The sequence below is a fragment of the Zonotrichia leucophrys genome, chromosome 2, assembly GCF_028769735.1.
Source record: "Zonotrichia leucophrys gambelii isolate GWCS_2022_RI chromosome 2, RI_Zleu_2.0, whole genome shotgun sequence".
NCBI lineage: Eukaryota > Metazoa > Chordata > Aves > Passeriformes > Passerellidae > Zonotrichia > Zonotrichia leucophrys.
Window position 1 is genome coordinate 104,146,920 of NC_088171.1, and position 27,950 is coordinate 104,174,869.

The 27,950-nt window shown below is 40.0% G+C and overlaps 1 protein-coding gene across 6 annotated transcripts in view; it reads left to right on the forward strand.

Moving 5' to 3' along the window:
- DLGAP1 (DLG associated protein 1) overlaps positions 1–27,950 on the forward strand; it is a 404,901-nt gene that overhangs the window by 316,469 nt on the left and 60,482 nt on the right. For 5 of the 6 annotated variants that reach the window (XM_064705914.1, XM_064705918.1, XM_064705917.1 and 2 more), the window contains one exon: positions 23,717–23,857. The exons of the other annotated variant lie outside the window; for it this stretch is intronic. In XM_064705914.1, the coding sequence (XP_064561984.1) occupies positions 23,717–23,857 (141 nt within the window). The remainder of the gene's footprint in view (positions 1–23,716; positions 23,858–27,950) is intronic. 6 annotated transcript variants of the gene reach the window in all.

A 27,950-nucleotide genomic window follows, 5' to 3' on the forward strand; every position in this document is an offset into this window, starting at 1 on the left:
ACATACAGGTAACAATGGCAACCACCCAACCACAGCTGAAATGCAAAGAGTAGAGTTATTTCATTACCTCACCCACATGGCTGGCCAGCAGAGACACACTGGGACATGGGCTCTCTTGGGCTTAGTTCATCCTAGTGAAAAGGCACAAGGCTCCATCAGGCTCAGTTCATCCTAGCACATGGGGGGAACCACTGCCTGCCCCAGGCATCAAAGAGCCTTACACATGTGTAATTTATCACAAGGATGTGCTTTTATGATACTTCACTTCCAACAGAAGGCTCAAGCATGTCTGTGAGTGTGTTGTCTCTACACAAGAATTCTATTTCTCAGAACCAGCAGAGGATGAACAACACTGGGCATAATAAATGGACACTCATTCCCACTATGACAATCTTAGCATTCCCAGCGGCAAGGTCACTTTGAGCAAAAACTATTCCCTCCTTGCCAAATCTTCCAGTTTTAACCCTTTCCTCCCAACACCCCACCTGGCTACAAACTCCCCTTATCCTTGGTTTTAAATGAAGGGTTTTGGAATGAGGAAGAGAAAATGCAATCTTGACATTTTATATGGAGTTATAAATCACACACAGAATCACTGGGTTGGAAGAGATCTTTAAGATCATCAAGTCCAACCCAGCCCTAAAACCTCAATTAGACCATGGCACAGAGTGCCACATCCAGTCATAAACATATCCAGGGATGGTGACTCCACCACCTCCCCAGGCAGACCATTCCAGCATTTTTATTTTTTTTTATCACCGTTTCTGTAAAACATTTTTTCCTGATACCCAACCTATAATTCCTTTGGCACAGCTTGAGACTGTGTCCTCTGGTTCTGTCAGTTGCTGCCTGGAGAAAGAAACTAACCCCACCTGACTACAGACACCTTTCAGGGAGTTGTGTAGAGAGTGATAAGGTCACCTCTGAGTCTCCTTTTCTCCAGGCTGAACACCCCCAGCAGCTCCCTCAGTCGTTCCTCACAGGGCTTGTGTCCCAAGCCTCTCACCAGCCTTGTTGCCCTCCTCTGGACACACTCAGGAGTTTTGTGTAGTAAGCTCTATGTCACAACTGTGTCATGCCTTGAAAGCTAATCAGCTGAAAAGCTCTCTTCACCCTCATATTTGCTCTCTCAGCATCAGTGGTACCCATGGAGGCATCCTGACTGGGGCCATCCTTGGGAGCAGGGCTGTGCAGGCTGGGAGGCAGAGCAGCCCTGAAGTGCTGACATATGTTATACACCATAGGCTGCACTAAAAATTAACGCCCAGGTCATTTGAGCTCTTCAAAGGAGTTTAATGAGCTGTGAGTTATTACATAATTTGATCCCAGGTTATTTGCAGATGCAACTATTGTAGTTGAAGCACTTCAGCCAACAAATTCAGTAGCCTTTTAACAATTTTAAGTCTGTGAATCATTTCAATGAGCTTGAAGAATGTAGTAATTAGAAAACAATTAAATGTTAAAGTAGTCTAAAGAACATCTTTCTCCCACATTTGTGTCTATGTTTCTAAACTTTCCCAATATAACCGTGCATGATGCTTTGCTGTAAACAAACCTTATGATATTGTGAGGGCTCAGGCATGGGCACGCATGCATACAAATATATAATATAGTATAATGTACAAATATGTAATGACATCTCTCTAACAGAGCTCAAGTTGTAACATCAGGAAAAACTCTGCACTGGATTGCAATTCAGTTCCTATCCCCCGTAGAGTTAGGGGAAGAGAAATATCAGAGTTATCTGCAGCAATGCCATCTGGTGATTCTCAGTAATATTACACTTCTACTTAAAAGCAAAATAAATAAAAATCCCAAGGAAATCATGCTGTGTAGCCAGCAGGTTAGAGAAGGACAGAGAGTTACCACAGGATATGCTAATTGCAGTCTTTCAGCTGAGCAAACCATTTTCCTTCCATTCATTGGAACATCTGATCAAGACAAGTCAGGTATTTTGTGGAAAATCTCTAAGGGGCTGCCTAGCCAATTAAAAAAAAAATAAGCATATAAAATGCAAACAAGTCTAAAACCTGGCTTGTGCCAGGCAGAATTCAAAAATAAAATCAAATCCTGTGGATAAGGAAGCTGTAACTGAGTGTATGCCAGATGCAAGTACTTTGGATTCCTCAGAGCTGTCCTTTCAGAGACTGCTCTGTTCAAAAGGAAACAAAAAATTAGGATTTCACATGTGATTTCCAGTTGAAGCTAAGGTTGGTTTCTGGATCTGTACCAAAATTAGGATATTTCCCCAGAAGGTCTGAAGAAATGTAACTACATTGAGGCCTTCAAGCAGATGTTGAAACTTAAAATAAATCTGAGGATTATAGAAAACTGTTTGACAAAGAATTTACATGGTTCATTTCCTCTCTTTCCTTGAGTAATCCTAAAATGTGTTCTGCCTTTGGATCTGTGATCAAACTGCTTAAATCAGCACTTTAAAATGTTTTCCTTTGCTAATGAGGATCTGACCTTGGAGGAGAACATTATTTCCAATTTCAGAGGTGTCTAACTGTAGCTAGTACGAGTTTCATATCTTCTATCCTAGTAGTCAACTTGATGAATGTTAAGCTCCACATCACACCAAAACCCACCATTTTTCTCAAGCCAGTGAAGGTTTTTAATGAGAAATTCAGAAAGGGTGAGAAAAGGACTTCATTTTGTAGGGCATGGCCTAATTATTTTTTTCAGCATTTGAAAACTTACTTTGGAGGAATTTACAGCAGTCTCCAAAGTTATAAATGTGTTTCAAATACAGGGAATGAAAAACCAATATTACCCTTTGGTATTCCATCTCTTCGTAGTATTCTTATTCTTTATTTGCTTGGTGTGCTTCTAAACATTTGGGCTAAGGCTCATAGTGAATTAAGAATGTAAGAAAGACCGTAATTATTCGAAACTGCGACCTTAAAATGTCTTGAAGGAATATGTTGTCTTACTTTGTGAACACTTCCAGAAACACGGAACAACTCTGCTATTTTGTTGTTTGGTTGGCTTTCTCCAGCTGTCCAAACAACTTGGACATCTCCAAGGTTGAAAATGGGCAAATCATACTCGTGCCCCACCAACTGTGCCAATGTCTGTATTTCTCTCATGCTGGGGAGTGCCATGCTGGGCACACACCTGAGATGTGGCCTCACCAGGACTACACCTCCCTCAAACCTCCAGCTGTGCTTAGGCAAAGCCTGGCATGCTGACAGCAGTCCTCAGTGCAGGGATGCACTGCTGTGTGCTGCTCAGCCTGCTGCTCTGTAAGACCCTGGTGGCCTTTTGAGATGCTGGGAGTAAGATGGCCATCAGACCTGAGAGCTGATAGTCTCAATTGAAATGGGAAAAAGCATGATTTTAGAGGAGAACTTTAACAGAAATCCCTATTGTTCTATGCAAAAAATTATTAAGTGTATTTTTTATCAAGTGGAGCACAAATAAAGAGGACACAGGGATTAGTTACTTAAAATGCAATGTTTCATTATGTGTTAATTTTGCATTAATTTTGATTCAGATATAAAATTTTTTGTGGAAGCCCTTTGCATATATTTGTATGGAATATGCTTAAATTAATTTTTCCATTAATCCATTTCTTTTAATACTGCACACACAAGAAGTGATAACCTTTTCAGATGTTCAGATTTACACAGCTCTCCCTGAAGGTGTACAGAGCACGTTTGGATTTGAACTCTGCTTTAGTTTCAGACTAGGTAGGTGTTTTACCAAATGCACCACTGCTGGAGATTTTTGTAGGGATGTTCAAGACCCCAGATTCATGGAGACTTCCCAGTGTGCTAATGCAGTGAGAGAGTCCTGATCCCATGATTTTGTACCCCACTCCTGCTGGTGTGCACATTCTTGTGGAAGTGCCCTGGTGCAGCCTGCAGCCATGCCTGTGTATTACAGCACCTGAATGACCAGCACCTATCTGGGAAAAAATGCCACTTGATGTACCATAACAAATGCACAAGAAGTCATTACAAGCAAAACAGTAATTTAAAAGTTGTTCTGCTGACTGAGCACTGCATGCCTCACGTCTCATTAGCTGAGAATTAACATTTTTCTAAGCCCATAAACAAGCGTGAAACCTCAGTAATTTTGCCACACTCCAAAAAGCGATGGTTTATGGCAAACAGTCTCTCCTGCTCGCTGCTGCAAGGCAATTCTGCCCTTTGCCAGCAGCTTGGGCTGGCTGACAGGTCTGCCTCAGACAGGGGCAGCAGTTTAGCTCAGGGCTGGTGTCCCAAGAGCAAGCTCAGGACAAGGCTGGTGTGATTGCAGCAGCTCTGACTCAGCAGCCTTGTGTATCTGTGGTTTTGGGGACACTTACCTGACTAGAACACAAGAGTAGGAACCACTCTTCTTTGAAATATGCCTGGAATCACATCACAAGGAAGCAGGTTTCCCGTAGCAGCACCAGCTTGTGATTGCAAACTAATGGGCGGAATATGCAGCAGGATAAAAAAACCACAGTAATTTTTCATTTGTAAAGTGTGAGAGGGCAATATAACTTGTATCCCAAAATGTTGTTCTCAGGAACTGGTCATTGCTCTTATTCTCAGAACTCTGAGGACTAGAGATACATCATTCCTTAGCTCAAGAGCAAATAATTAAATTTTCCCTTTATGGAAAAGTACAACAAAGACTGTAATCTTTCTTTGTTCCAGCTTATTTCCATTGCAATGTTTTTGTGATGGCAGTGACAGAAATGAGCTGAATTGGTAACTGAAGTCATGCCCCAATTTATATAATGAGATCACATTTTGAGTAATAATTCCTGCCATTTTCCTAAAACAGATTCATGTGCTTTTAACCACGGCTGTCTTTTGGAAAGCAGGACTTAGGCCTCTTTCCTGAAGAGGTGTGCTTAATTAATGTAGGCAGTGTGTAAAAATAACTCAGGTTTTTCTTCTTAGTTTGTGCTACTGTCCAATCTCCAGACATTGGCTGCCTCTCACCTTCCTCTAAGTTCCATCATTCCTTTCTGACTAACCTCAGTATTTTGGTTTTCCCCAGATATAATACTTGCAAAGCTCTCTTGAGCCATAGGATTTTGTAAGAAGTTACAGATGAAGTACTTGGTGATGATGAGCTTTTTAAAGTGACTGAGTGATTTTTGATTTCAAAAAACTAAGAATTTTTAATAGGTGTGTTTAATGAGTACAGCTCTACAGGACCCCTCTTGTAGTACAGCAATTTGTTTGGAGCCATTATATTTCATCATGTCAGTAATTCCCATTTTGGAGCTCAAATATGATGTATTAGGTACTGAATAGTGTAAATAATTGCACATTTTCATGCTTCCTAAATATGTGTTTATGCAACAGTCTAGCAGTAATTGGCTCTTTGAAGCTATGGAAGACTATGGGGTGCGTACATTATTAACCACTTTTTGAAACAAACACTGCTTTGTTTCCTTAACCATATGACAGACAAACCCAAAAGAAATGTGGCAGCAAAGAAAACTGCACATTAAAAAAATTGGAGAACCTCTGAAGTATACACAGAGATATGATTTACTCTCTTTATTTCTTGCTATTACACCAGTCTCACTGCACTGCTTCTTACAATGCTCAATAAAAAGCACAGTGCAACCAAAATACTGGGATCTGGAAAACACCTAATGCTATTTTGCAAAGAGGAACTGTCTCACTGCCATCAGAGTCTAACAGTTCCCTTTATCAAAAGCACACTGTAGGCAGATGTTGGTAATCTGTTCTAATGCCACAACCTTTGTCTGGCCTCTCGAGGGACAAATGGATGTGTTGGTCTTTGGAAATTGTTTTCCCTTACTGAATTTAGCTTTGGTCAGATGGGAGAGGGCTAAATTGCATCCCACTTAAAATGCAGTAAGCCATCTGAGCTGAACAATTCCTAGTTGCTTTGATCAAGGATTTGAGCTAAGCTATCAGAGGAGGGAAAAAATCCTAAAAGACAATAAATAATACCACAGAACCCTCTACTGTGACAGATGTCTTGCCTGTTCTGTTGAGGAAAATGCCTACCTTTTGTCTCTGCACAGTCAAGATGATGGTGTCTTGATAACCATTCTCTTTCTTGCAACAATTTTCAAATTAATTCTGTCTTTAGCTAAAGTAAAATGTAGTTATGTATCCCAATGGGAAGGTTTAGATGAAAGTCAGAATATTGTAATAGGATAGCAAAACAAATGCTGGCAGTCTATTTCTGTTTTGAAATTTTTTTCTCTCAATTTCTTTTAACTTCCTTCTGCACTTCACGAAGAATCAAATACAATTATGAATATTTGTGGCAGAAAAAATCAGGGTCTACTAGACCAAAATAGCCAAGCTATGAATAAAACCCAACTCCTCCATAAGCCTCAATCTGACTGCCTGACAAAAGTCCTAAGAAAACCTGCTGCTTTCCATTTTTCATGATGGGTAATTTGCACCCAAGTGACAGAACGAGTTGTTACCTGGTGCCACAGCCTTGCACTGCCTTATCTCACACAGCCCCCTGAACGCTCATGTGGCATTTTACCATTTGCCTCTTTTATTTAAAAAGGGGGGAGCAAAAGTAGAAGGGTTCCAGAGAGATGGAGAAGGGGTGAAGGGAAGTATTGCATCTGTGTTGGAAGCTCTGACAGTGGGGTTGGTAGGGCTGCATGCTCTGATCTAGGTGAAGTCAGTTCCCATTTTGTTACATACTTCCAAGGAAGCTTGTCTTGCCCTATTTGGGACATGGCTATGAGGGAGTTGGATCATGTTAGAAGTTAGAGTAATGCACAGCTAAGACCAAAATGTTTATTCTCCTTTCAGGAATAGAAAAAAATAAAAAAGGAAATAAGTAAGGACAAGGACATCCATCTTTAGTTAAGATTTCCAATACCAACACCATCATTCAGTTTTCCTAGATCTTCCTCTAGGATTTTGCCCACAGAGAAAAAGCTGCATCACATTCACCCAGCTGCATACAGTGTCATTTTTCATAAATAGGCAGCTGTGTTTAACTTCTCATGAGCTACCTGCAAGGTTAATCCTTCAACAGGCACTCCTGGTCCACACAGACTCTGCAGCCTGCAGCACACCAACATCTGTTCCAGTGTCTACTTCCACAGATTGCACATGGCATTAGGAGTAAGAGCTCTCTCCCATAATCCAGTTTATACTGCCAGTTGTCCCCTTTTCTGGGCTTCAGATATGTGCTGCAGTCCTGAGAGCCTTTCTCTATTTCTGTCAGTGCTTACTGAGAGCAGAGGAATGTATCTCCCTTCTGGAGGGTGCTCACGTTAGCCAAGGAGGCTCTCACTGAGTGCAAACGTTGCTCTCATGTCCTGTGAGCTTGGGTGGCATAGTCAAGGAATACCTGTAGGGTGAACTGAACCTGAAAACATGTGGGTGGTCTTTTTTTTTAATTCAATAGAATATAATAGCCCACCCTACAGGTGACATGCACCACTGGAGAAAATGTTTATCTCTAAATAAGTAGCAATTAAAGCAGTTTTTACTCCTAACAATTTTTTTTTTCCTGATTGGACATATCTGCTTTCATCGAAGGGCAACGAGTTTGATGGTTAAGTAAAAAAAGATGAGAAGAATTGACAAAAGGGGAAGGAGAAGGACAAAGAAATAATACAGATTTTGAGAAGCAAAGTTGGTGCAGAAGAGTTTCATAAAACGAAATTGTGGCCTGCACTTCAAAAATCATTCAGTATGTAGAATCAGTAACACCTTTCTCTGTGTGAATAGTTGATGGTGAGAAACAGATGCATGGAGCTTTGAACCTGAATTTTTCCAAAATACTTTGTCTTCTTGTTCCTTCATCATGTATGAATTGGTGTGTAGACTAGGTGGAGATGATGTGCTGTCTAGCACATTTTATTGACACTGTTTGAGCTCCCAGTATAGATGGTTTTTGACATTTATTTTGGAACATATTTTCTGGTTGGGATGAGATTCCAGTTTTCCTGCAGGCAGGAGATATAGAGGGATATGAAATGGTCGTCAAGTTAATGGTGTCCAGAATCCCTTTATTGCCTTCAAAGGGCTGGCAAAACTAGTGAATGGAAAATAATGAACATGACATATAAGTAGGCACTGGATAGAAAGCTTGAATAGCTGTGGGAATTTTCAGGACCACAGCAGCAGTGTTGGAATTTCATCAAATGAAGGGGAAAGCTTTCCTCCATCTGTTCTGCAGATACATGTCTTTAAATATTAAGTACAATATTGCAGACCAGGACAGCCTGTTAAGTTACAAAGCTGAGACATGTCTTTCTTTTCTTGCAAAATTTGCCCACTGAGGGTCCAGTTGTGTAAGGTGCTGAGTGTCCTCAGCTGCCACCATCATAGCAATAGTTCATGATTTCTCTGTGCCTGATGTCACAGAAACATCTGGCTTCTCTATTTCACTGCCAGTACCTTTACAACCAGAGGAGTCTGGGCAAGAGCATGATCCTGTTGGAATCCAGTTTAGGATATTTATTTCAGAAGAAACAAATGTAAGCTTTTCCAGTCCTTTTGCTGTTGAATTCTTAAATTGGGCAATGAGATTCTAGGGCATAATACAGACATGGCTTGCAAAACAATTTCCAGGGAATCTTTTCACATTTTGGGGTTGGGTTTTTTTTTTTCATTTTGCTACTAAAAAAACCTAGATCCTGAGAAGTGACAATGGGATAAATTTACACTTCCCCTATCCTGCAGTAGCAGGCAAATTTGAGGCAGAATAAAAACTGATTTTATTACCCAATGTCAGGATGATTTCTGTCACATCCATAAATGGAAGAGATTGAATGGGCAACTGTATCTTTCCTTCTTCATGGTTAACAAGGAAATCATGCTCAGCAGAATAAGATGGAGGAACACTGGCTGCCCTGTTGTCCATAACACCATGTTGAGAATTGACCACTACCACAATATTTCATATATGTGTGCTAAACAATGATAAAAAAGACCACCCATTGCAAACTAGCATGACTCCATTAAAGGGGTTGTTTCTATTTGCACTGCAATCATGTGCACTTCTCCCAGACCCTTTGTTATTTCCTCCTCTGCACATTAAGTTTGGTGCATACTTGTCTTTTGAAGAACTGGCAAACAATGAACTTTGCCAGCTATTGCTGATGTGGAGAGGAAACTTCACTCCATCTTCAGACAATTGCCTCTCCAGCAGGCATGGAAAAGTGTCAGGAACTCTCTTAGGGTGGCATTCTGGCCAATGCCTATGCAGATGCACAAGAACAAAATAGTTTTTACCAAAGCCGAAATGTATGTAATTGGAATTGTCAATTACAACTAATTTCCAAAAAACCCCCAGTGTGTTTATTGAACAACATAAGTGTGGTAATTGGGAACATGTGACATTAATTATGGGTGCAGGATTAGGCATACCCACCTGGTCTAGGCTTCCTTTTTCTCACTTTCAGCATGACATTAACTAATGTGGGGCCTGAGGCACAGTCAGCTTCTGACACTGAAGTGTACTGGCTGTATCAGCATAATCTGGCATCATCTTTTACATCTAATTTTATTCTCCTGAAAAGTCTATTATTATTATTATTGGAGCATGACAATATGCTTCTTAGGAGAGAGAAAAAAGCCCAGGGAAATTATTAATTCAAACTGTCAGCAATATCTAGCTCATTCATATTGTTATGAAAAACATTTCACTTGTGAAATAAAACTGGTGCATGTTTGCTTTTTGATAAAGTATCAGGAAGAAGTGGGTATCTTTCTGCTGGGGCAGTTTGTAGAAATTTTGCAAAATCCAAATTAGTATACATCTTCCTAAAATTGCAGTAAGTTATAAAATTATGGCTTTTCATCAAAAAAAGGAAAGTGTTGTATTTCTGAAATTGGATTAAGTGAAAATAAGTTCATGTTGCAAAAGTGGTAATGTCATTAAATAATTTTATAGGACAAGGCCTGTTAATGCCTTTTGTGCTGCTGATGCACGTCATCTGCCAGTCAGCTTTCTACTTATCCTTTAGCTGCTTTGCTGATTCCTATCACTTTGTCTGCTTAAAATGTGTTTTATAAAAGACTTTTTATTTCACACACTTTAATTCATCTCTACTCTCAATGAAGATTTCCTATTTAACTCCATTGAATTAATATTTTAATAATTGTTGAAGTTGAAGGCGACTGGCATGTCTTCTCCTGGAGCTGTATTTACACTGATTTCTCTGGTGCAGTCCCTGATGACTTCCCACAATAATCAAGACTGAGCTGTTTGCCATGCTTCACAGAAGTGGTTAGTTAATGAAGATTTGTTTGGGGACAGGCTGAAGCTAATGGCATGTCTCATTTCCTCAATAAAAACTGCTGTTTAGTAAACTGTAGCTGATGACCTCATGACACTCACCATTTTTCAGTCAGTCACCACTTTTCCTAGGTCACTTATTCTGATTTTTACAGATAATGGCTCTCCAACCATTCTTTAATACTGTTTTAGAGAAAACTAATGATGTGCCCATAATTAATCTAGTCTCATAGATTTTTATCTTTCATATTTTGCTGCCTATGAAAAATCTAGATATCTTTTAGTTTGTCAGCCAGCAACACCCCTCCAGAAGTCAGACTACAGACTCTTCAGACAGTATCCAGATGCCCATCATTTATACAGTCATATTTTATATCTGCTAAAAGTATTATGGCATAATGTTACTGCTGTGCAACATTCCCCAATGTACATATGCATATTAATCACCCATGGCTGTAACAGTCATTTCCTCTAAATTTTGCCCATATTTTAATTTTTTTGTTTCCCCCAGTTGCACCCTTCTGGTTAGCTTGAAGAAGAATTCTCTTTCAGTTCCCAGTCCAATGTGTTGTTGGACAGGGCAGCTCCAGCAGACAAGTGTCATTCCTGTCTGAAGAAAGGGAATGGGTTACAAGCAGGAAGGGAAGTGGAGATGACAGTGTTCAGCTCTGGCAGCTTGAGAGATTTTTCTTCATCCCTACTAGGAAATCAAATTTCCTTTTTCCTTTTTTTTTCCTATTTGTGTTTTAATTAGTAGAATTATAGTGAGGCAATCTCAGCTGACCAGATATGGTGGCTTGTAGAAATACAGCAGCTAAGGTTACCCACCCAGTCATGAACTATGAAACCATCATGTTTGCAGCTTCTGAAGTGGAAGAACTGGGGATAACTAGCACAGACTGCATTTAAAGAAAGAACATTGCTAATCTGTAAGCATACAATACCAGTGCTTTTTTCCTAGTTCTTTTAAACTGCATATAATTATCCTTCAGACAAGCTGTCCTTTTTCACAGCTTCTTTCTTTTGTTCCTTTTTCCTCTGATTCTGTTCCATGTTGCTCGTTTGAATAATTATGTAACTGTTTCTGATTTTTGGAAAGGATGAGCACTGAGGTGGATTCCAGTTGTGGAGCTGGGCTCACAATCCCTCCGGCACCAAACTCAGCTGTTGGCCCATGGGCCAGCAGTGCCCACCTCTCACCATTCTGCTGTTGCTGTTTCACTGCACTCAAGGTCACTCAAGTAGCATCAAGGGCATTCCCCCCTTCTTGCTAAGCTATATATCCTATTCCCTGTTGTGTTAATGACTCTTATGTATCTTTTATGAATTCTTATTTCATCTTATTAGTGCTTTTTCCACTTGCATAAGGCAGCAATGATAAAGCTCCAAGCCATGTGTTCCTTGCAAAAACAGAAATTTGCAATCACAGAAGTCCTGTTGTGTTAGTAAAAATGTGAGAATTTGAGTCACAACAATGTCAGGAGGCAGACTTCAGGTCAGGCTGGCAATGAACCATCACAAAGATGTGTCCTTTCCAGAACAGCATTTGAGGTGAGGCTATCCTGCATTGCATGTGTGAAATGCATGATTTTACTTCTTAAAGTGAAAATTTCTGTTAAACAGAAGTTAGCTGGCTATTGGAGAAGTGCTGGTAAGGCAATCCCAATACCCCTTTCCACAGTCTAACCTTTAGGGGAAAAAATTACCAGCTTTATAGAACTTTGTCAGCCGCATCTCCATTTTTCTTAACTTGATCTTCATTTTACACGGACTAGATGGAAAAAGCAGATTATGCAAGAATGTTTCTTCTGGCCACTTGAGGGTTTTAACAGCAGAATAATAACTAATTCCCCATCCTGCATATAATTATGGCAAATTCTGCTGAGAGGATCAATTTTCTCCAGTCTCCATTCTCCCTTTATCTAATCATATTCAGCAGGAAGCTTTGCCAGTAATCTGGCTGGCTCAGTTCCACTTCAGGATAGTTCTTTTACAAAAATCTCTTCTTGAACAAGTTGTTACAAATACAGTACCATTACAGTATATTGTGTTCTTCCAACTTACAGATTTTAAAATGTAACATTTACGGTGAGAGCAAGGCCCATGGTTCATTCAGATGCATGAACTGTGTTGCATCAAGATTTTTATTAACTGCATTTGCACATGGTGATTTATCTCATTTGATGCTTTCAGGGAAACCTCTTCTTGCTAATGGGTCAGAATTGGTCATAAGGATCTGCTCCAGCCCAAGATACAAAACTCTTAATTAGATGTGACACAAATACAGTTCCTTTTACAAGAATTAGGTTGATAATAACAGCAGTAGTTTGAATTAAATGTAGTTCTGATATCCAAAAAGTTATGGGCTAATTCCCTTTTCTTTCAATGTACCCTAAGTGAAATGTTAAAATCTCTAACTGCACACTGAAGGCAAAACTATTTCTATGGCCAAAATGAGTTTTGCCATAAAAAAAAATACATCCTACATAATTCTCTTTGTATATTAGAAGTAAGCCCATTCATCTCATGTCTTTTGAAGCTGAGCAGCTGAGGGTACCTGTGAAATCACGAGAAAATGGTGCAGGTGTGCTTAGTGCTTAGTGCTAGTTCCTCCACGGCCTGAGTGCCTGGCAGGCTGCCGTGTGTGACCGTGCAGCAGCCAAGGCACAACTCTGGGTTCCACAGCTGCAGGCTGAGCTGAGGACAGACAGACAGTTCTGAGCAGTGCAGCTCAGCTGAGTGTGAGCTGCAGCACAGCCTGAACTGTGCCAGGGTGCCCTTTGTCTTGCACTTTTCTGGGAGTCATGCAGCTGCCTTGATACCATCACCCCCCTCATGTGTGAAAATGGAAACTTCTCACAATGTTTAGAAAAACAGGAATGCTTGGAAAGTCACAATGAGCCAGAGCTGTTGAAAGTGAAACAGTGGATTATATCAGCTGCACCTCCTGCTTCCAAGGAGACTGACATCTGATCCTGGAAACAAGGAATGTGAAATGATGTGTTTGATTTGGAAGGCTATTAAAATACTTCAACAGGTGCTCTACCTGATATGTGCCTGTTCTAGTGCAGAGCTTTGCAAATCTGGTATTAACAATGCTTATTTTCTTGAAAGCTGTTGTGACTCAGTTTTGTGAATTTTTAATTTGTCATCTTTATTCAATCTTGAAAGATTTCTAAACGGATTTTCCTGTCTACGTTCCTTGCATCAACAACTTGCATTACTTCCACCCCCAGTGTAGTGAACAAATTGGTCCCAGGCAGAAAGTTGCAGTACAAATCCACATTTCCCTGAAGGATACCTGCTTATGTTTTTGACAAAGGATCATCTCAAACTGGAAATGGATAAAATGAGAACTTTCTTGGAAGTAGCTTCAAATGTGGGTCACAGCTTTCCAGCAGACCAGTGATGAAAATAAGATGTGGCTGCTTCCTCCTCTGACCCAATTGTTCTTCATTAGCATCAGCAATAAGCCCTTCTAAGCAGTGCTGCAGTTCTCTGGCCTTTCAAATTCACACAGAGAAAGATCACTTTTGTGAGGCCTGAGAACAGCTGGTTTTACTTATGCATATATGATCATTTGGGAACAAAGGGAATCACTTAAAGCAAAGCGCTAATAATTTCTTCCAGAGATCTTCACTTAATGTATGGATGCCTGATTTCCTTAAAGTCCTGCTTGTAGCAAGCATTGCTTCCTAATAAAGAGACTGGAGCAGAATGTAAGCACTTGCTGTCTTTCATGGTCATCTTTAAAAGAGAATGTTATGCATTAACACGTTCAACAAGATATTTTTCTTCCCAAAACGAAAGCTTTCTCACTTGCTGAGGGGCAAAAACCCTCTCAAGTACCAGGCCATGGTGATGTACTTTGTTTTTTAAAAAAAAAAAATTTGGGAAACAGATGTTTAATGCCAGGGCCAAGTGTTTGCCTAAGCCAACTCTCTTGGGGAGCTGCAAGAGCAAATATCAGGACGACAAAGTAGTCACTCTGTAGGATACCTATAAACTGCTTGTTGACTCTTGAGACAGACAAGGAGACAGAATGGCATTTTTGTAAGCCTGGGACTAAAAACTGGGATGGTATGACAGACAAGGCAAGAAGACTTAGGTGGCAAGCCACAGCAGGAACAGTGTTAAACTGTGGTCTCTAAGAGGGCCCACCATGATCACAGGGAGATTCAGATGGGACCAGCTGGGGGAGAACCTCAAGTCTGTTATGTTTTGAGGTAGATAATTTTCATCCTATTCTTTATAGTGAGTTTCCCAAAAAGACCCAGAACAGCTTTTAAACTTGAAAAGATAAATTTTACTAGACTTTGACCTGGAGTGCTTGGCTTTTGAAATAAAATACAAAGGAAATTCAAAGTGACTCAACAAGATGGGATAGAAATTAATAAGACTGGAGAACATTTTGATGAAGAAGCTGTGAGTGAAAATTGCTCAGGAAGGCAGACGAAAGCTGCCCTGTGGAGCTGGATTGTTCCCTGCATTTGACACAAAGCTCCTGTGTGGTGTTAAACAAGCAATTTCCTGCAGGTATCAGAGCGACACAGAATCACAGATTGGGCTGGAAGGGACGTTTAAAGATCAGCTAGTTCCAACTCCCTGCCATGGGCAGGAGAATGTCTGCCTGCTTTGAACTTGTTTCATAGGTCTCTGGCTGGAGATGCCTACTTGCTTGATTAATTGCTGGGGTAGAAGTGAAGTCGCAGGGAGCTCTCCTTGGCATGTAGGAGATGATCACCTCCTCCTGCAACCACTCTCTATGGAATTAGTAGCCATTTTGTGAAGAAGTAGCCAAATGAGCTGAGTTAAGGCTTATAAAGACTGTGGGGTTTTTTTACAGGTTGAGTACAGGGCATATTTTGAGAGCATCCTCAAGGAAAACTTATGTATGATGTGCACATAGATGGCTATATTGATTATACAGAAAAATATATACTATAGACTTCATAACTAGACTTCTGTCCTCTGATTTCTTCCCAGCTTCAATTTAGTTTAAATTGTAGCTTATGCTTCTGTGTGTGTGGTTTTCTTTGGGATCTTCGGTGTTTGGATTTTGTAACAATTTGTGTTAATAATGAGACACTAAGTCATTTCCACTGTCATATGGAGTTTGTTTATAGGCAGAAAATGCAAATGCAGCCATGCGCTGTTGGGAATCCTATAGTACCTGACTAGCTCCAAGAGAGGTCCCCCAGTTTTTCCAGTATCCAATGTTGGTACAGGTAGAGCACTTTTTATGCTCTCTGTGCAGTATTTAATGGTCTGCAGATTTAACCAATCATCCTAATAAAATCTCAAATATAGAAAATCTATTCTTTAAAAGAAATGCAGAGGCTGAAAAAGGCTGGAATAAAGTTAATCCCATAAGCTGTTACCATTTTTGCATTGAGTTGCAAGCCTTATCACACACAAATTTACTAGAACACAGTGTAAAAAGGTTAAAAATCAAGTATTTTTGGAAAGGTAGTAGTGATAAGTAATGTTTAAAAGAAAGGCTTAAACTTTGCTGTTTCAAACATGTTTGCCGTTTCAAAGAGCTTCCAGCTTTAGCTTTAATACCCTCCCAAAATGTTTCCTCTTTAAATTTGGCTCTACCCCCAGAAATAATTTCCTTCTTGAAACTGAAAACAGCAGTGACAGCTCTTCTGCATGTTAAGACGTCACTGCTTAAAATCTGATATCGCATATCCCTGCAGGCTCAGAAACTGGAGCTTTACATTGCTGCAGAAGGTTGATCTCCAGCTGCCTAATTATTCTGTGCAGCTGCTTCTTTTAAATCCTGTAAAAGCCTGATGTATCAAAGTTGAAATTATCAATTTCTGCCATGAAAAGCTTTCATAAGTGTTATATATATATATATTTGGTTTTATGATTTCAAATGGATCCATAGAGAGTTGAGTATGTAGCAACTGTATAAGAAATTCTTTGAAAACTGAAATTCAGGGGGTTTTGTTTCATTTTTCTTGTAATATGTCTTCATTCAGGAAAGATGCATTTTCAGAAGACTTGAGCCAGTAAAAACTTACACACCCTGACATTCGCTGAGTGCCTTTTGATAGTATAGTGTAATACAATACAGTGTTGGCTACAAAATATGTTTCTTGCACAGCTGTCCTTTGCATTCAGTTACTTGATTTCAGTAATAATGAAAAATAGCCTGTCCAAAGTAGTGTTTCATAACACACTGTAAACAATATAATTTGATCTCAACAGCATTAGGATGGTAAATTAAACAGAAAGTCGAGCCACCAGCCACCTGTTAAATCCCTTCACTGCTGCTCCTTCACCAACAAAGCTTGCCCTGTGCTCAAGCTCTCCCAGGGTGTTTTAGAGAAGATGGAAAGCCCAGAAGGTCACCCCAAGGGATTTCTGGGGGCAGAAGGAGACAGAGAGGCTTGGAACCCTCATGGGGCAGCTCAGTCCTGTGACAAGTCCTGCTAGAGCCACCCAGCTGTGACAGCAGAGCCAGTGCTACTGCATTTAATATCTGCTGAAGTTGTTGAATTTTGACAGATCTGACAACACTAATCATGTGTTTGGTGTTAAAAGCTTTAGATTTGACATAGTGGTAGACCTGCATATCTTAACTGAAGGTTTTAACACTGCTTTGAAATGGAAAGGAAAACATTCTCATGGATGAGGAAAAGGCCAAGCTACCTAATACCTCTGTAGTCTCAGAGAACAGGTGTTCTCCAGGTCTCCAGCCCCTGAGCTGGAAGACTGGAACAGGGAGCAGAACCCGCATAATCCAAAGGGAAATGGTCAGTGACCTCCTGCACCACTTAGACACACACAGGTCCATGGGGCTGGCTGGGATCACCCAGGGGTACTGAGGGAGCTGGTGGAGCCAATTTCCATCTTTTGTCAGTAGTCATGGCTGGTACACAAGCACTTGGGGTATCATGGTATCATGGACATCATACTTTTGATGTCCAGTTGGTTCACTTTAACATTCTTCCACATTTTAATCAGGACAAAAAGGTGTAGCAACATGCAGGTAAGCATGTCAGCATGCAAAATCTAATAGTTTAAGAGTCACTTTTAAAATTCTGTCATTTTGATCATATCCTCTTACATAATGTACAGATCGATCCTCAGCTCACAAAAAACATCCATAGCAAATAGTGTATGCAGTTCATACACTTTGCTGCAGGTTACCCTGCTACCAGATTCAGTTAATTGCTTCTAAAATTGGGATGCTTTTTTTAAGAACACAATTTAGGATGATGGTGAGTTTATTTTTGAAAGAATAACTACATCAGTGCCTGTTTCTGCAACCTGAACATAAAAATCACATGGGAGTTTAAGCCTTCATATTGATTTAGAAATACCTACAACATGAGTTGAGTTGGAATTTCTGTGTTTCAGCCATAAGGAAATGTAAGATTAATTTTGACTGAAAGGAAACTTGCCAAAGGCCACTAAGTAACATTGTTTTGAATAAGCAAGTGCTTGCTGCTGTGAAGTTTTGCTGAGATTAGGAGTGAAAAAGTTAAAGGGACAGAGTTTTCAAAGCATTTCACTCCCATGTTTGTCAGTGGAGTGAATCCTAAAAATCCACTCAGAGCTAAACAGCTGATGTCTATGATTCAAAAAACAAAGTCAGACCTTTTCTGATATATAGACATACACTTTTATAGGGCAATATGGCTAAACTATTTTATAAGCAACTGATAAATTGCTGTAACTTGTAAGGTTTGTCATCCATCTTGTTCTACTGACTGCCTGGACAAATAATAAGCCAATTATGCTTGTCATGTGTTATCTTAAACTGATGACTTTTGCTTACATTGTTTTTAATATTTTAAGGAGATTTTTTCCTTCTTCTGTGGTTAGTTCTGCTATTACACTATTTGTGTCCTCTGTGAATTCCCCAGTTGAGAACAGTTAATTTTTTTTAATACAGAGAGATAATTAAAAGCTCTACCCATACATGCATCAAAAGATACTTGCACTTATTATAGTATTAATTTTCAAAAATTGTTCCATAAGCATTTTCAGAATGGACCTCCTTAGTCAGAAATATGTGGGGAAAAAAATCATATGGTGATTTGTGAAATTTTGCTTCATTACCAGGGAAAAAAAAAGATTCGTTTCTATACCTCACAAGACTATTTCCTGATGTGTTCAACATTGTGCATTTATGGTTTCAAATACCCAATTTCTTTACTTTTATGATATGTCTTCATTATTCCATTCCCACTTATAAAACTAATTATGACAGTACTCAATATTGACATTGTATTTTTCATCCTTGCAACAATTCACAAATGAGAAAAGTAAGGATTATTGGCCCTGTATCGCTGATGAAAAAAACTTGAATAAGAAGGGAATTAGAGCTTGAATTTTACTGTAGATCTTCTGATTCTAGTCTTGTGAGTGCTAATAACACTAAACTTCCCATCTGAATACTAAAGTTTTCTTCTCATAGTATTAGCATATATGCCATGGTTTTAAACTTGCCTCTATTTTAATTTCTGTTCATTTAAACTTATTTCAATTAAGATTTTAATTTTTTTTTAATATATAATTACCTCAATCAATTGTTTTTCGATCAACATTAAAAGTGATTTAGGAGTGAACTCATGGATTTTAAAAGTTCAGAAACTGAACAAAGCAACATATTTCAAAATTTAATAGTTATGCTTGTCTAATCAATATACTGCCAACAAAGATTGGGAAAGTGGTTACCTAATTAAGGTTTGGCAGACTGGAGTTGTTTGTCATCACCTCAATGAGGACTAAAGAAAGCAAGGATGCTCCCTGTGATAGCTGGACTTTTGATCCTGCTTAGAGAGAGAAATGGAAGAGATGAGGTTCTTTTTTTTATATGCATTGGTATATCTTCATGAAAAATGTTGTTCAGCATCTTCCTATGGATCTTGTTTGTAACCTTGGTGTTATACCTCACTTTTTTCCTGCTCACCAAATTAAAACTGGTTCCTTTTGACAAGTGTTTGCCATCAGTGTTTAGAATCTAAATCTTTGTGCAAAGATTGAAGTTACCCAAGTGTTTTATATCTATCTGAAGTTTCTGGATTTCATGTGAGATGGGAAGATTAGCACTTATAGTTGATAAGTTAACTTTATTTCCTAAAAATGGATTAAATTCTCGAGTTTCTTATTTTTTGCAACACAAATGTTTGCACTCATGAGAAAATTCAGCTGACATCGTTTTGGGAAATCAAGGAAATAAATGGCAAAAACAGCTGTAAGGAAATTAATATTTGGCTAGTTTGCTTGGAGTACAGTGAATTTCTCAGTCAGAGCAGAGTTTCTATCTGCTACAACCATTAATTTTGCTGATTTACTGTAAACATTTGAAATGGCATAAGAGAGCCTAATTTCCTGCCTTTCTTTTAGAAATAGTACTGCCTGATTCCCACATGCAGCCCACTTCAGCTTGGAGTGCTTATTGGTACTATTTATTGTTCTTGTTAAGCCTGGGTAGCGTTCTTTGAGCTCCCACAGTTCACTGCAGAGAGGCACCTGCAGGTCTGTGAGGCATCCCTGAACATTGAAAGTTCAAAGCTGCTTGGGTTCAGAAACCATCAAGATCCCATTCCGCAGAATCTCGAAATGGGGAAGTTTGTGTGTTCTGGTTTGTGACTCGTGAGGTGCAGGTTATACTCTATAGGAAGGAAGCGCAAAATTGCCTTGATTTTGTCCAAGAATGAGAGTTTCACAGAACTTCAGGAGCCACTTTAAACCTGATGTAGTGACAAGATCAGATGGCAAGCACAGTGAAACGCTAACTCCAGTCAGTGACGCCAGAGAGCTGTGCTGTTCAGCTGCAGTCTGTGCATCCATCATCCCTGGGGCAGCTGCTGGGAGTCAGCAGCTGACCCAGAGCCCAGCACTGATCCTCCCTCTGATGGCTCAGGAGAGGGGGGATAACATGTCTGTGTAGGACACGTCAACACAGAGGGGTTATGGATGAGTAATTCCCATGCCCAGGGATGGGGGGAAGCACCTTCCAACAAGGGCAAAAAAGTAAAATGCTCCTAGACATCAGGAGTAGAGCCAGATCTGTCCTGCTGACAGAACGGCAGCCCCTGCTCTCTGTAAAAAGGAAACCTGGAGAAATTTCTGTACTTGGTCTTTTGGGGAGTGAGTGAAGCAAACTGGCTGGGCTTGGACAGACCAGATGAGGTGGTCTGATCAGCAGGTTGTGCTGTTGTATCTTTGGAAGCTGTGCCTCAGAACTCCTCCTAGCTGGCTACAAATTCCTAATGGCAATGTACACATTTGTCAACAAATTAAAAAGATCTTCTAAGACCTTTTAAAAGATCTCTCTTTTTGAACTCTTAGGCTCATATTCATCATGTCCTGCAATTAATGCAGTTTATGTCATTTAGGATATTACATCTGATCTGATGAGACTTCCATTCTAATCATCACCTTTTGTCATTATTGGATCATTTAAATCTACATGCTGATCTGAATAAGTAATTCTAGTCTCAACCTCTACCTCTGATTTAAGGTGGCAATATCTAAAAATATTTAGCCTTACATTAATGAAACTTTGAGTAGCCAGCAGCATGTTTGTAAGTGTCCAGGAGCCAGTGCTAGGGGGCTTGATTATTACTGCTGAGGAGGTGAGAATTTTTCTTTTACTAGCTTGTTTGAACAGTTCAGGAGAACATGTTCTTCAATCATTCTAGACAACTAAACTTCATTTTCTGTTTTATAACCCAAATAAAAATGTCATTTTACTTGTTTCCTGTTAACTCTCTGAAACATCTTGTGCCTCTGCCTTGGCCAAACAAACAGTCCGCACACTGTGGTTCTGTTGGACAGCTAGAAACTGTTTGCTCATTTTGTTGACCCAGTTCCAGCCAAGCAGTAAATGTGGAATACAAAAAATTCCAATTGTCTTGGTCAAAGTCAGAAGAATCAGGTTGTCTGTAATATTTAGTTGCCAGTGCCCAGAAAAATGGGCGTGAATACTTTCCAAAAGAAAAGCTTTAAAGAGCATATGTGATTTTAAGGATTACCATGAGCAAGAGGATTATTATTTGAGAGACAAAGGGAATAAGAGCTTACAGCACATTAAAAGAGAGTTGTTTTACATCAAAGGTGTAGGATGGTTACACACTTTGTATAATACCAGGCATTGGCCAGAGAGCCAGACAGTTGGGATTTAGATTGAGCTCTCAAGCTCTTTCAGCTTTTCTGATTTCAGCTCTATATAGCAGTGTCTGAAATATGCAAAGATGTTTGCATTCAGAAGAGAATTAAGCAACAATAATCAGCTTACAGATTTCTGTTCTGTGATATGCTGAAGAAAAGAGAAAAAATCCAGACATTTAGGTCAAATATAAAAAGCCTCTGGGCTGTTTGGAGTGAGCATCCAGCTGAATGATTCCAGGAAGAAATTTCTATTAAACATCCCATCAAAACAGCCTCTTCTCTTCGGCAAAATGCATAACTCAAACATTTAGTGTCCTTTATCTTGTCTTGAGATTTGTTTCCATCATCTGATCGCAGCTGAAATCTGAAAAAAAAAAAAAAAATTGAGTGTGTACTTTAAAATTATTGTGCAATATATATTTAAGACTAAAAGTTTTGATTCTGTCATAAATTTCAGATTAAGAAAATTTACAATCAGCATTATTATGCCAATAGATCGATATTGTCTGGCCCAAAGGGCAGGAGCTTAATTCTCTTGCATCTCGTTTTTCTTCCTCTGCCTGCAGATGTAGCTTGTAACTTACTTGTAGGTCAGATTTGAGCCTCAAAGCTGTGACAGCATTCCTGTAAATATGTTTGCAGCTGAATGACAGTTCCACATTGTCTGTCCCAAGAGCTGAGCACAGCAATTCATTAACTCTGAACTATCATCCAGCCATTTGACATATCCCTATGTGTATCCCAACCCTCTCGGGACTGGATTGGTAAGTTCCAGCATTCATCAAATAAAGCATCCAGACTCGTTGCAATAAGCCTACTGTTCATGTAATGAAATAAATGCAGGGAGCATGTAAATGAGTCTTTGGCAGCATGAGCCCTCGGCAGCAGCGGAGTTCGGCATTCCACTTTCCCGATGTTCCCGGACCTGAGTGCTCCTGGGGCCGGCCCGCTGGAAGCAATGGCCTTTCTGCCCAAAGTGTAAAATGCCATCGGTTAAGGGAAGAATGTTCATAGCTCATACATCATCTGGCAGGCTTTCCTTCCTCTGGCAGGGCTTCCCAGGGCTGCGGCGGAGGCAGTAACAATAGCAGGCAAACACCAGAGGGAGTTATTGTTCCACTGGAGAAAGGAGTGCCTCAGGACACAGGGTTTTAAATAGTGTGAGGCTTCTACCCAACGAAAAATGTTCAGGTGACACGACTCCACAGAATGTAAATGGTGAAACCATTATTTCTAATCATGTTTGAAAGAGTTGGTGTTCTTCACCAGTTTTCAGTGCTGATTTCAATGTACTGCTTCTTTGTACCAAGCAGTTGCTGCATAACACCCACTTGCCCTCCAGAAAATTTTTTACATCTCTTCTCAATACTAGAGCCTTACAGTTCAGTGTCAAGAGCCAGATGAGTAGGCAATAAGTAACCTTTTTCACTTGTTTATTACAGGAGTCTTTTCTCCTGGTCCATCCACACAGGCTGATACTCGGTCAGAGTGCCTGTGTCTTGACCGGTAAAGTCCATGTACCCTCAGAGTCCTGGTTCCTCAGAATCCTGCTTGTGGAAAATGGCCAGGCTGCAACCATCTCCCCAGCTGACCTAGACTTCCCTGGAAGCAAACCTGGATACACAGATAGGAAAAAAGCGAGTGGGTTATCTACATACTGGAAATGCGCTGCCCTTTCAGCAGCTATACCTGCATTTTATGCCTGCTGAAAGTCTGGCTGCCCTATGCTCATGAAGTTTCAGCTGGCCACGACCAGGAAAAGTGCATCCCCTGGGCTCTCCATAGAGAGGCTCTTGCAACTGTTCAATTTGCACTAACTGATTGAGAGAAAACACAGCCCCAAGGTGAATCTGTGCCAGTATCTTTTAGAGGAGCATTCCAGTGAGCAAACTGACCCAATTCTATTACACTTCACACAATGCAGGGGCAGGTGGAAAGCTTCTCCAATTCACTGCTGAACTTCCAAGACAAAGGACTAAAGTGGAGAGTCACTGTCTGCTTTTTCCGTGCATGTAATGAATGCTTCTGCTCTGACTGCTTTTAGTTTCTGTTGTTGAAACGGTGCTTAACTTTCCACAGCCATCACACTGACTGTCACCTGTGGAATATGAAGCACAGATCAGCTCACGTGTCTTTTCAGCAGAAGACTTCAAAGCTCTATTTTCTATTCTCAAAAGGGTATTCTGTAAAAATCACCCTTTCATTGATGAATACCAAAGTAAATCCCAGCTGAGCCCAATGTTAAATTGTGTAACCCTGGCTTTCACAATGCTGCCAAGGTGAAGGATTCTGCAACAAAACTATTTTTCCTAACAGTTCTATTGCAGGTGTGTAAGATCTAATGGAGATGAGCCTATTCTCTTCTTAGGTGTGTCAGCTTTACAGAGCTCACCAGCACAAAAAGAGGATCTTGGCATTCTTACACTGGCGAACCTAGAAGACGCTTCATACATCCGGGTGGATGACTTGCATTGTCAAGATCTTTTAAAAGATCTGGGCGTTATTAGAGGTGGGTGCTTAACTGTTGATTCATTAAAACAGAACCATACGTGAATTATCCAGGCAGTCAACCTTTTTCTTCTGGTGGGTAAAAAAGAACTCTGACAGAACTGGGATCACACTTTTGCCTCAACTACACCAATGTGAATGTAGAGGGGGAGAACTGTATTTAGGTGATGATGTAGATAGGCAAAATTCTCAGAAACCTCTATGCAGACCAGATGTTCAAGTAGTTTTGATTTTACAAAGCTGTTTAAATATCAGTATTTCTGTGAAGTCAGGTATGATTCCTTGGTTGCAAAGTAATTAATTGCTCCTTATTATGAAAGTAAAAATCAATATAAATCAGTATAAATTTGATACTTCTTACAATATTGAATAAAAGTTCTTATAAAACTTTTTAGTAAGACTTCAGATTAGGAAAATAAAATTCCCTGGTCAAAACTCTCATTGTCAGTGTAAAGTCAGAGGTTCTCTGCACACCTTAAGTTAGACTTTAGTGGTAGCATGCTGTCTTCAGAAATGATATTGTCATACAGTATCCCTGGTCCTGTTTCAGTTTCTTTCTCCCTCCAACTCTGCTAATATAGCTGTTTTCAAGACCCATGCTGTGAATATGGACTTTAAAAAAAAAAAAAATAAGAAAGAGAAAGGGTAGGGAAGAGGGGAAACTGCTACCAGTAAAGACAACTGCCATCAGATCTTGTCCTTAATACATGCTTTGGAAGGAGCTGAAGTGATCCTTTGTGAACAGCCCATTCACTGGGGACATTTCCATTACAGACTTTCAAACACGTCCATGTGTCATTTCTCTGTGACTTGCTCACAGCTCCTGAGCAGTGCAAGTGTTTCTTCTGCAGCAGCACATAGCACTGAAGTGATGGGAAATAACCTTTTTTCTACAGCAGCTTTTATGATGAACACTGATGTTTGGCCTGGAGAACATTGGCTTGCTGGGGAATGGATAGAAGCTGCACAGGAGCTTGTGGCTGTAGCAATTGTCCTGTATTAAGTACAGATAGCCAAAACAAAGTGTTTTATAGACCTGAAACAGCATGTTGTCACCACCCAAAATATAAAATCATAGTGAATAGCTCTTAAGACAAAAGTGCCACAGCAAACATTGGAACTGTCATATTTGTGTAAACCCGAGAGCACTATAAACAGTTAAAATCTGAAATACCAAATGTGACTTACATTCAAAACTATTCACTGTGATATTACCTTAAAGCTCAAAAGGCTCTGCCAGGCAGGTTGCAGGGACAGCAGAGGAGGCATTTCTAACATGACAAGTCATTTCTCACTAAGATATTTCAGGATCCGGGTCTGTGAAAAGAAATCTTCAGTTGTGATAATAAGGGGAAAAACTATCAGCTTGGCCTTGGGAAAATATGGCTTGTAAAGCTCATATAACTCTCCTGTAATAACACATTTTTAGATACCTGTGCTTTTGAATGCCTACTGTAAAGAACACCCACCCTTTGGAGACCTTTCATGAGGACATATGATCTATGATAAAAATTTATTTCAGTCACGTCAGTGTGTGTGTCCATATGTCAGACTTCTCTTCCTCAACAGGGAAGAGAAGCACTGGACAGTAGTCCCAGTGGCAGCACAGAGACTGATTCCCAAGAGTAAAACTCTGAAAGACTCTTACAGCCATCTTTTATGTTTTCTTCATTTCTATCTGAAGTTGTCACATCAAGGTATTAAGACACTTCATTTGATGTTTGCGGTCTTCTGAAACTGAAGCCCTTCTATCTCATCTGAAATACAATGTCTACATTTCTGCTACAGCATACTTTCCTTATCTCAGCTGCATCAAAACCCATTTACCAAGGTAAATCCAAATGATTTACATATTAAAAACTCATCATTCCTTTGAATCCCCTGAACAGTTTATTCCTCTCATTTCAGTAAAGAATATTTCTTTAGCAAGTTTACTGGATGCCTTCAGAACTTAATGAAAATTTATCACTCTTAGCCTGTCATCAAAGTCATCGAAGTGTTTAATCAGTGTCTGCCAATGGTGAGCTGTTAGCATCCACTTGTCCCCTTTACTACAACACCTTAGTTTGATTTATGCAGCTGAATTTGCATCAGGAAAGTTTCATAGGCCTCAGCCTGGGATTTGCATGAGGTTACAAACTCAAACCATGTTCAGGTTCGTCAGGAGCAGTCCCAGAGCCAGTTCTGTTTTGCCTCTGCTGTGTCCAGTCTAATCAGTGTTTCTCACTGGAGCCTGGGTCCATGAGGAGTTCTTTGGGAACCCAAGCTCTGTCTAGCTTCTTTTGCTAAATTGGAGAAGCAAAGGTTGAAGTGGTCCATCCTGAATCCTGTCTTACTTCCACTTTCCAGGATCCTTTGGGAGTAGATTTCTCACCCTAGTTCTGGTTTGGCAGAAAAGACAAAATGTAAGCAGGACACACTTTTGTATATAAGTTTAAGGAACCTCTTTATAATAATGTGATGGCACTGTGATGGCAGTTACAATGTCCATTTCCATGATTCTGTTTTCCTTCATCTCTAAAATGGCACACAAAACACACCCACTCCAGAATGTCCTGTGATTCATGTGAAAGCCTTGGCCAAGCCTGTACTTGACAGCTCTTGTGCTTTGCTGAGATTATTTTAGGGGGCAGTCAAGGAGAGCACAACTGAAGACTGAAGCTGTTTGTATACACACAGATGTGTACTCCTGGGCTAACATTTCCCTGCCTGACCTCAGGAAGACTAGATGAAATGCAGCACTAGCTGCTGAGTCAGTGAGGCTCTTTGAACTGATAACTGTGGCATGTTCTCTGATGTGGTTTGCCTGGAAACATATTTGTTTCTTTTGAAAATACAAAATGACATCAGTTGTAGTGTGCATTGAAAAACCTAGGCTGAGATGGCAAGCTGTTTCAGTCCGTAAATGATTGCAGATGTTTGGGTGAGGCTGCAAAACACAAGGCTTTTCAAGCATGTACATTTGGGGAAGGAAGCTAGGGACACATATAAACATGAACATAATTGTTATATATTGCAGCCTGTCAGCTGGTCCCATTTTGGAATGGCTATTATTAAAGATGTGCAAAAGTAAGTGGAAAGTATGATAGCTGCAATGCATCTGGTTTAGTGAGTGTTTTCTATTTCTGACCCTATAGGCTTTCTTCCCTTTGTCTGATGCCAGTTACATACTAAACACATAGAACTATCAACAGGCTGAGAAAGAGGCCTAGGAGGTATACTGCTGGTTCTTATTATCACCAGATTGCAAAAGCATATAGCCTGAGCTGGCTTTCAAGCAAGCTAAGTTGCAGCTCTATGTCCCAGGAGCCTGCCTTGCAGAGCAGGACCCGGATGGTACCAATTTAGAAAGCTCTCTAAGTTTGTGATGCCCTTTAAGAGAATGAGTCATTTGCCAGAGTCACAGGCCTGGGAACAGGATAGAAAGAAGAGCTACTAGATAAAGAACTATTGGCATTAGGTCTTCCTCCTGATCTTTGAATTTGGGCTGTTTGGCCCTGAGTTCCAGAAGGAAGGTCCAAGTGGTTCTTGCTGACACAGACAGCATCAAGAAGGTGAGTAACAAGGGCTGTTGGAGGACATGGACATCTTCTTCCTAGCCACAAGAAAAAACAAGTCATTGTGTGCCTTCACCTTCAAAAAGCTAATGGCCGGCAAAATCTGTCATGACAAAATTATTTTTTGTGTCATCTCTTTGGGCCAAATAGCAGCCTTTTAATAGCTTGCCATGTGATAACTCTAACAAATCCTCCATCTGACTTGTTCAGCCTTACCCTCCATGCAGCGGTGGGCAGAGTGAGGAGGGCCTTGTTTGCAGTTGTTCTGCAGCATTATCTCTAGCTATGTGTTGAGTTCCTGTAAACCCAGCTACTGACATCTTTGCACTCCTGTGTTTATTACTGATGAGAAATTAAAAATAAAGCTTCAAGTATTAACATAGCAGAAAATCTTGTCCTTCAGTTCTCTTAAAAATTAAACTGTCAACTATTTTTTCAAAGTTGTCCTTTTACGAAACTGCAACTTTTGCAATGTGCAGGAAGATGGATAACATAATTTCTTTCCTGATCAGTGTTGTTCTTTTCTGTTTGACAGAC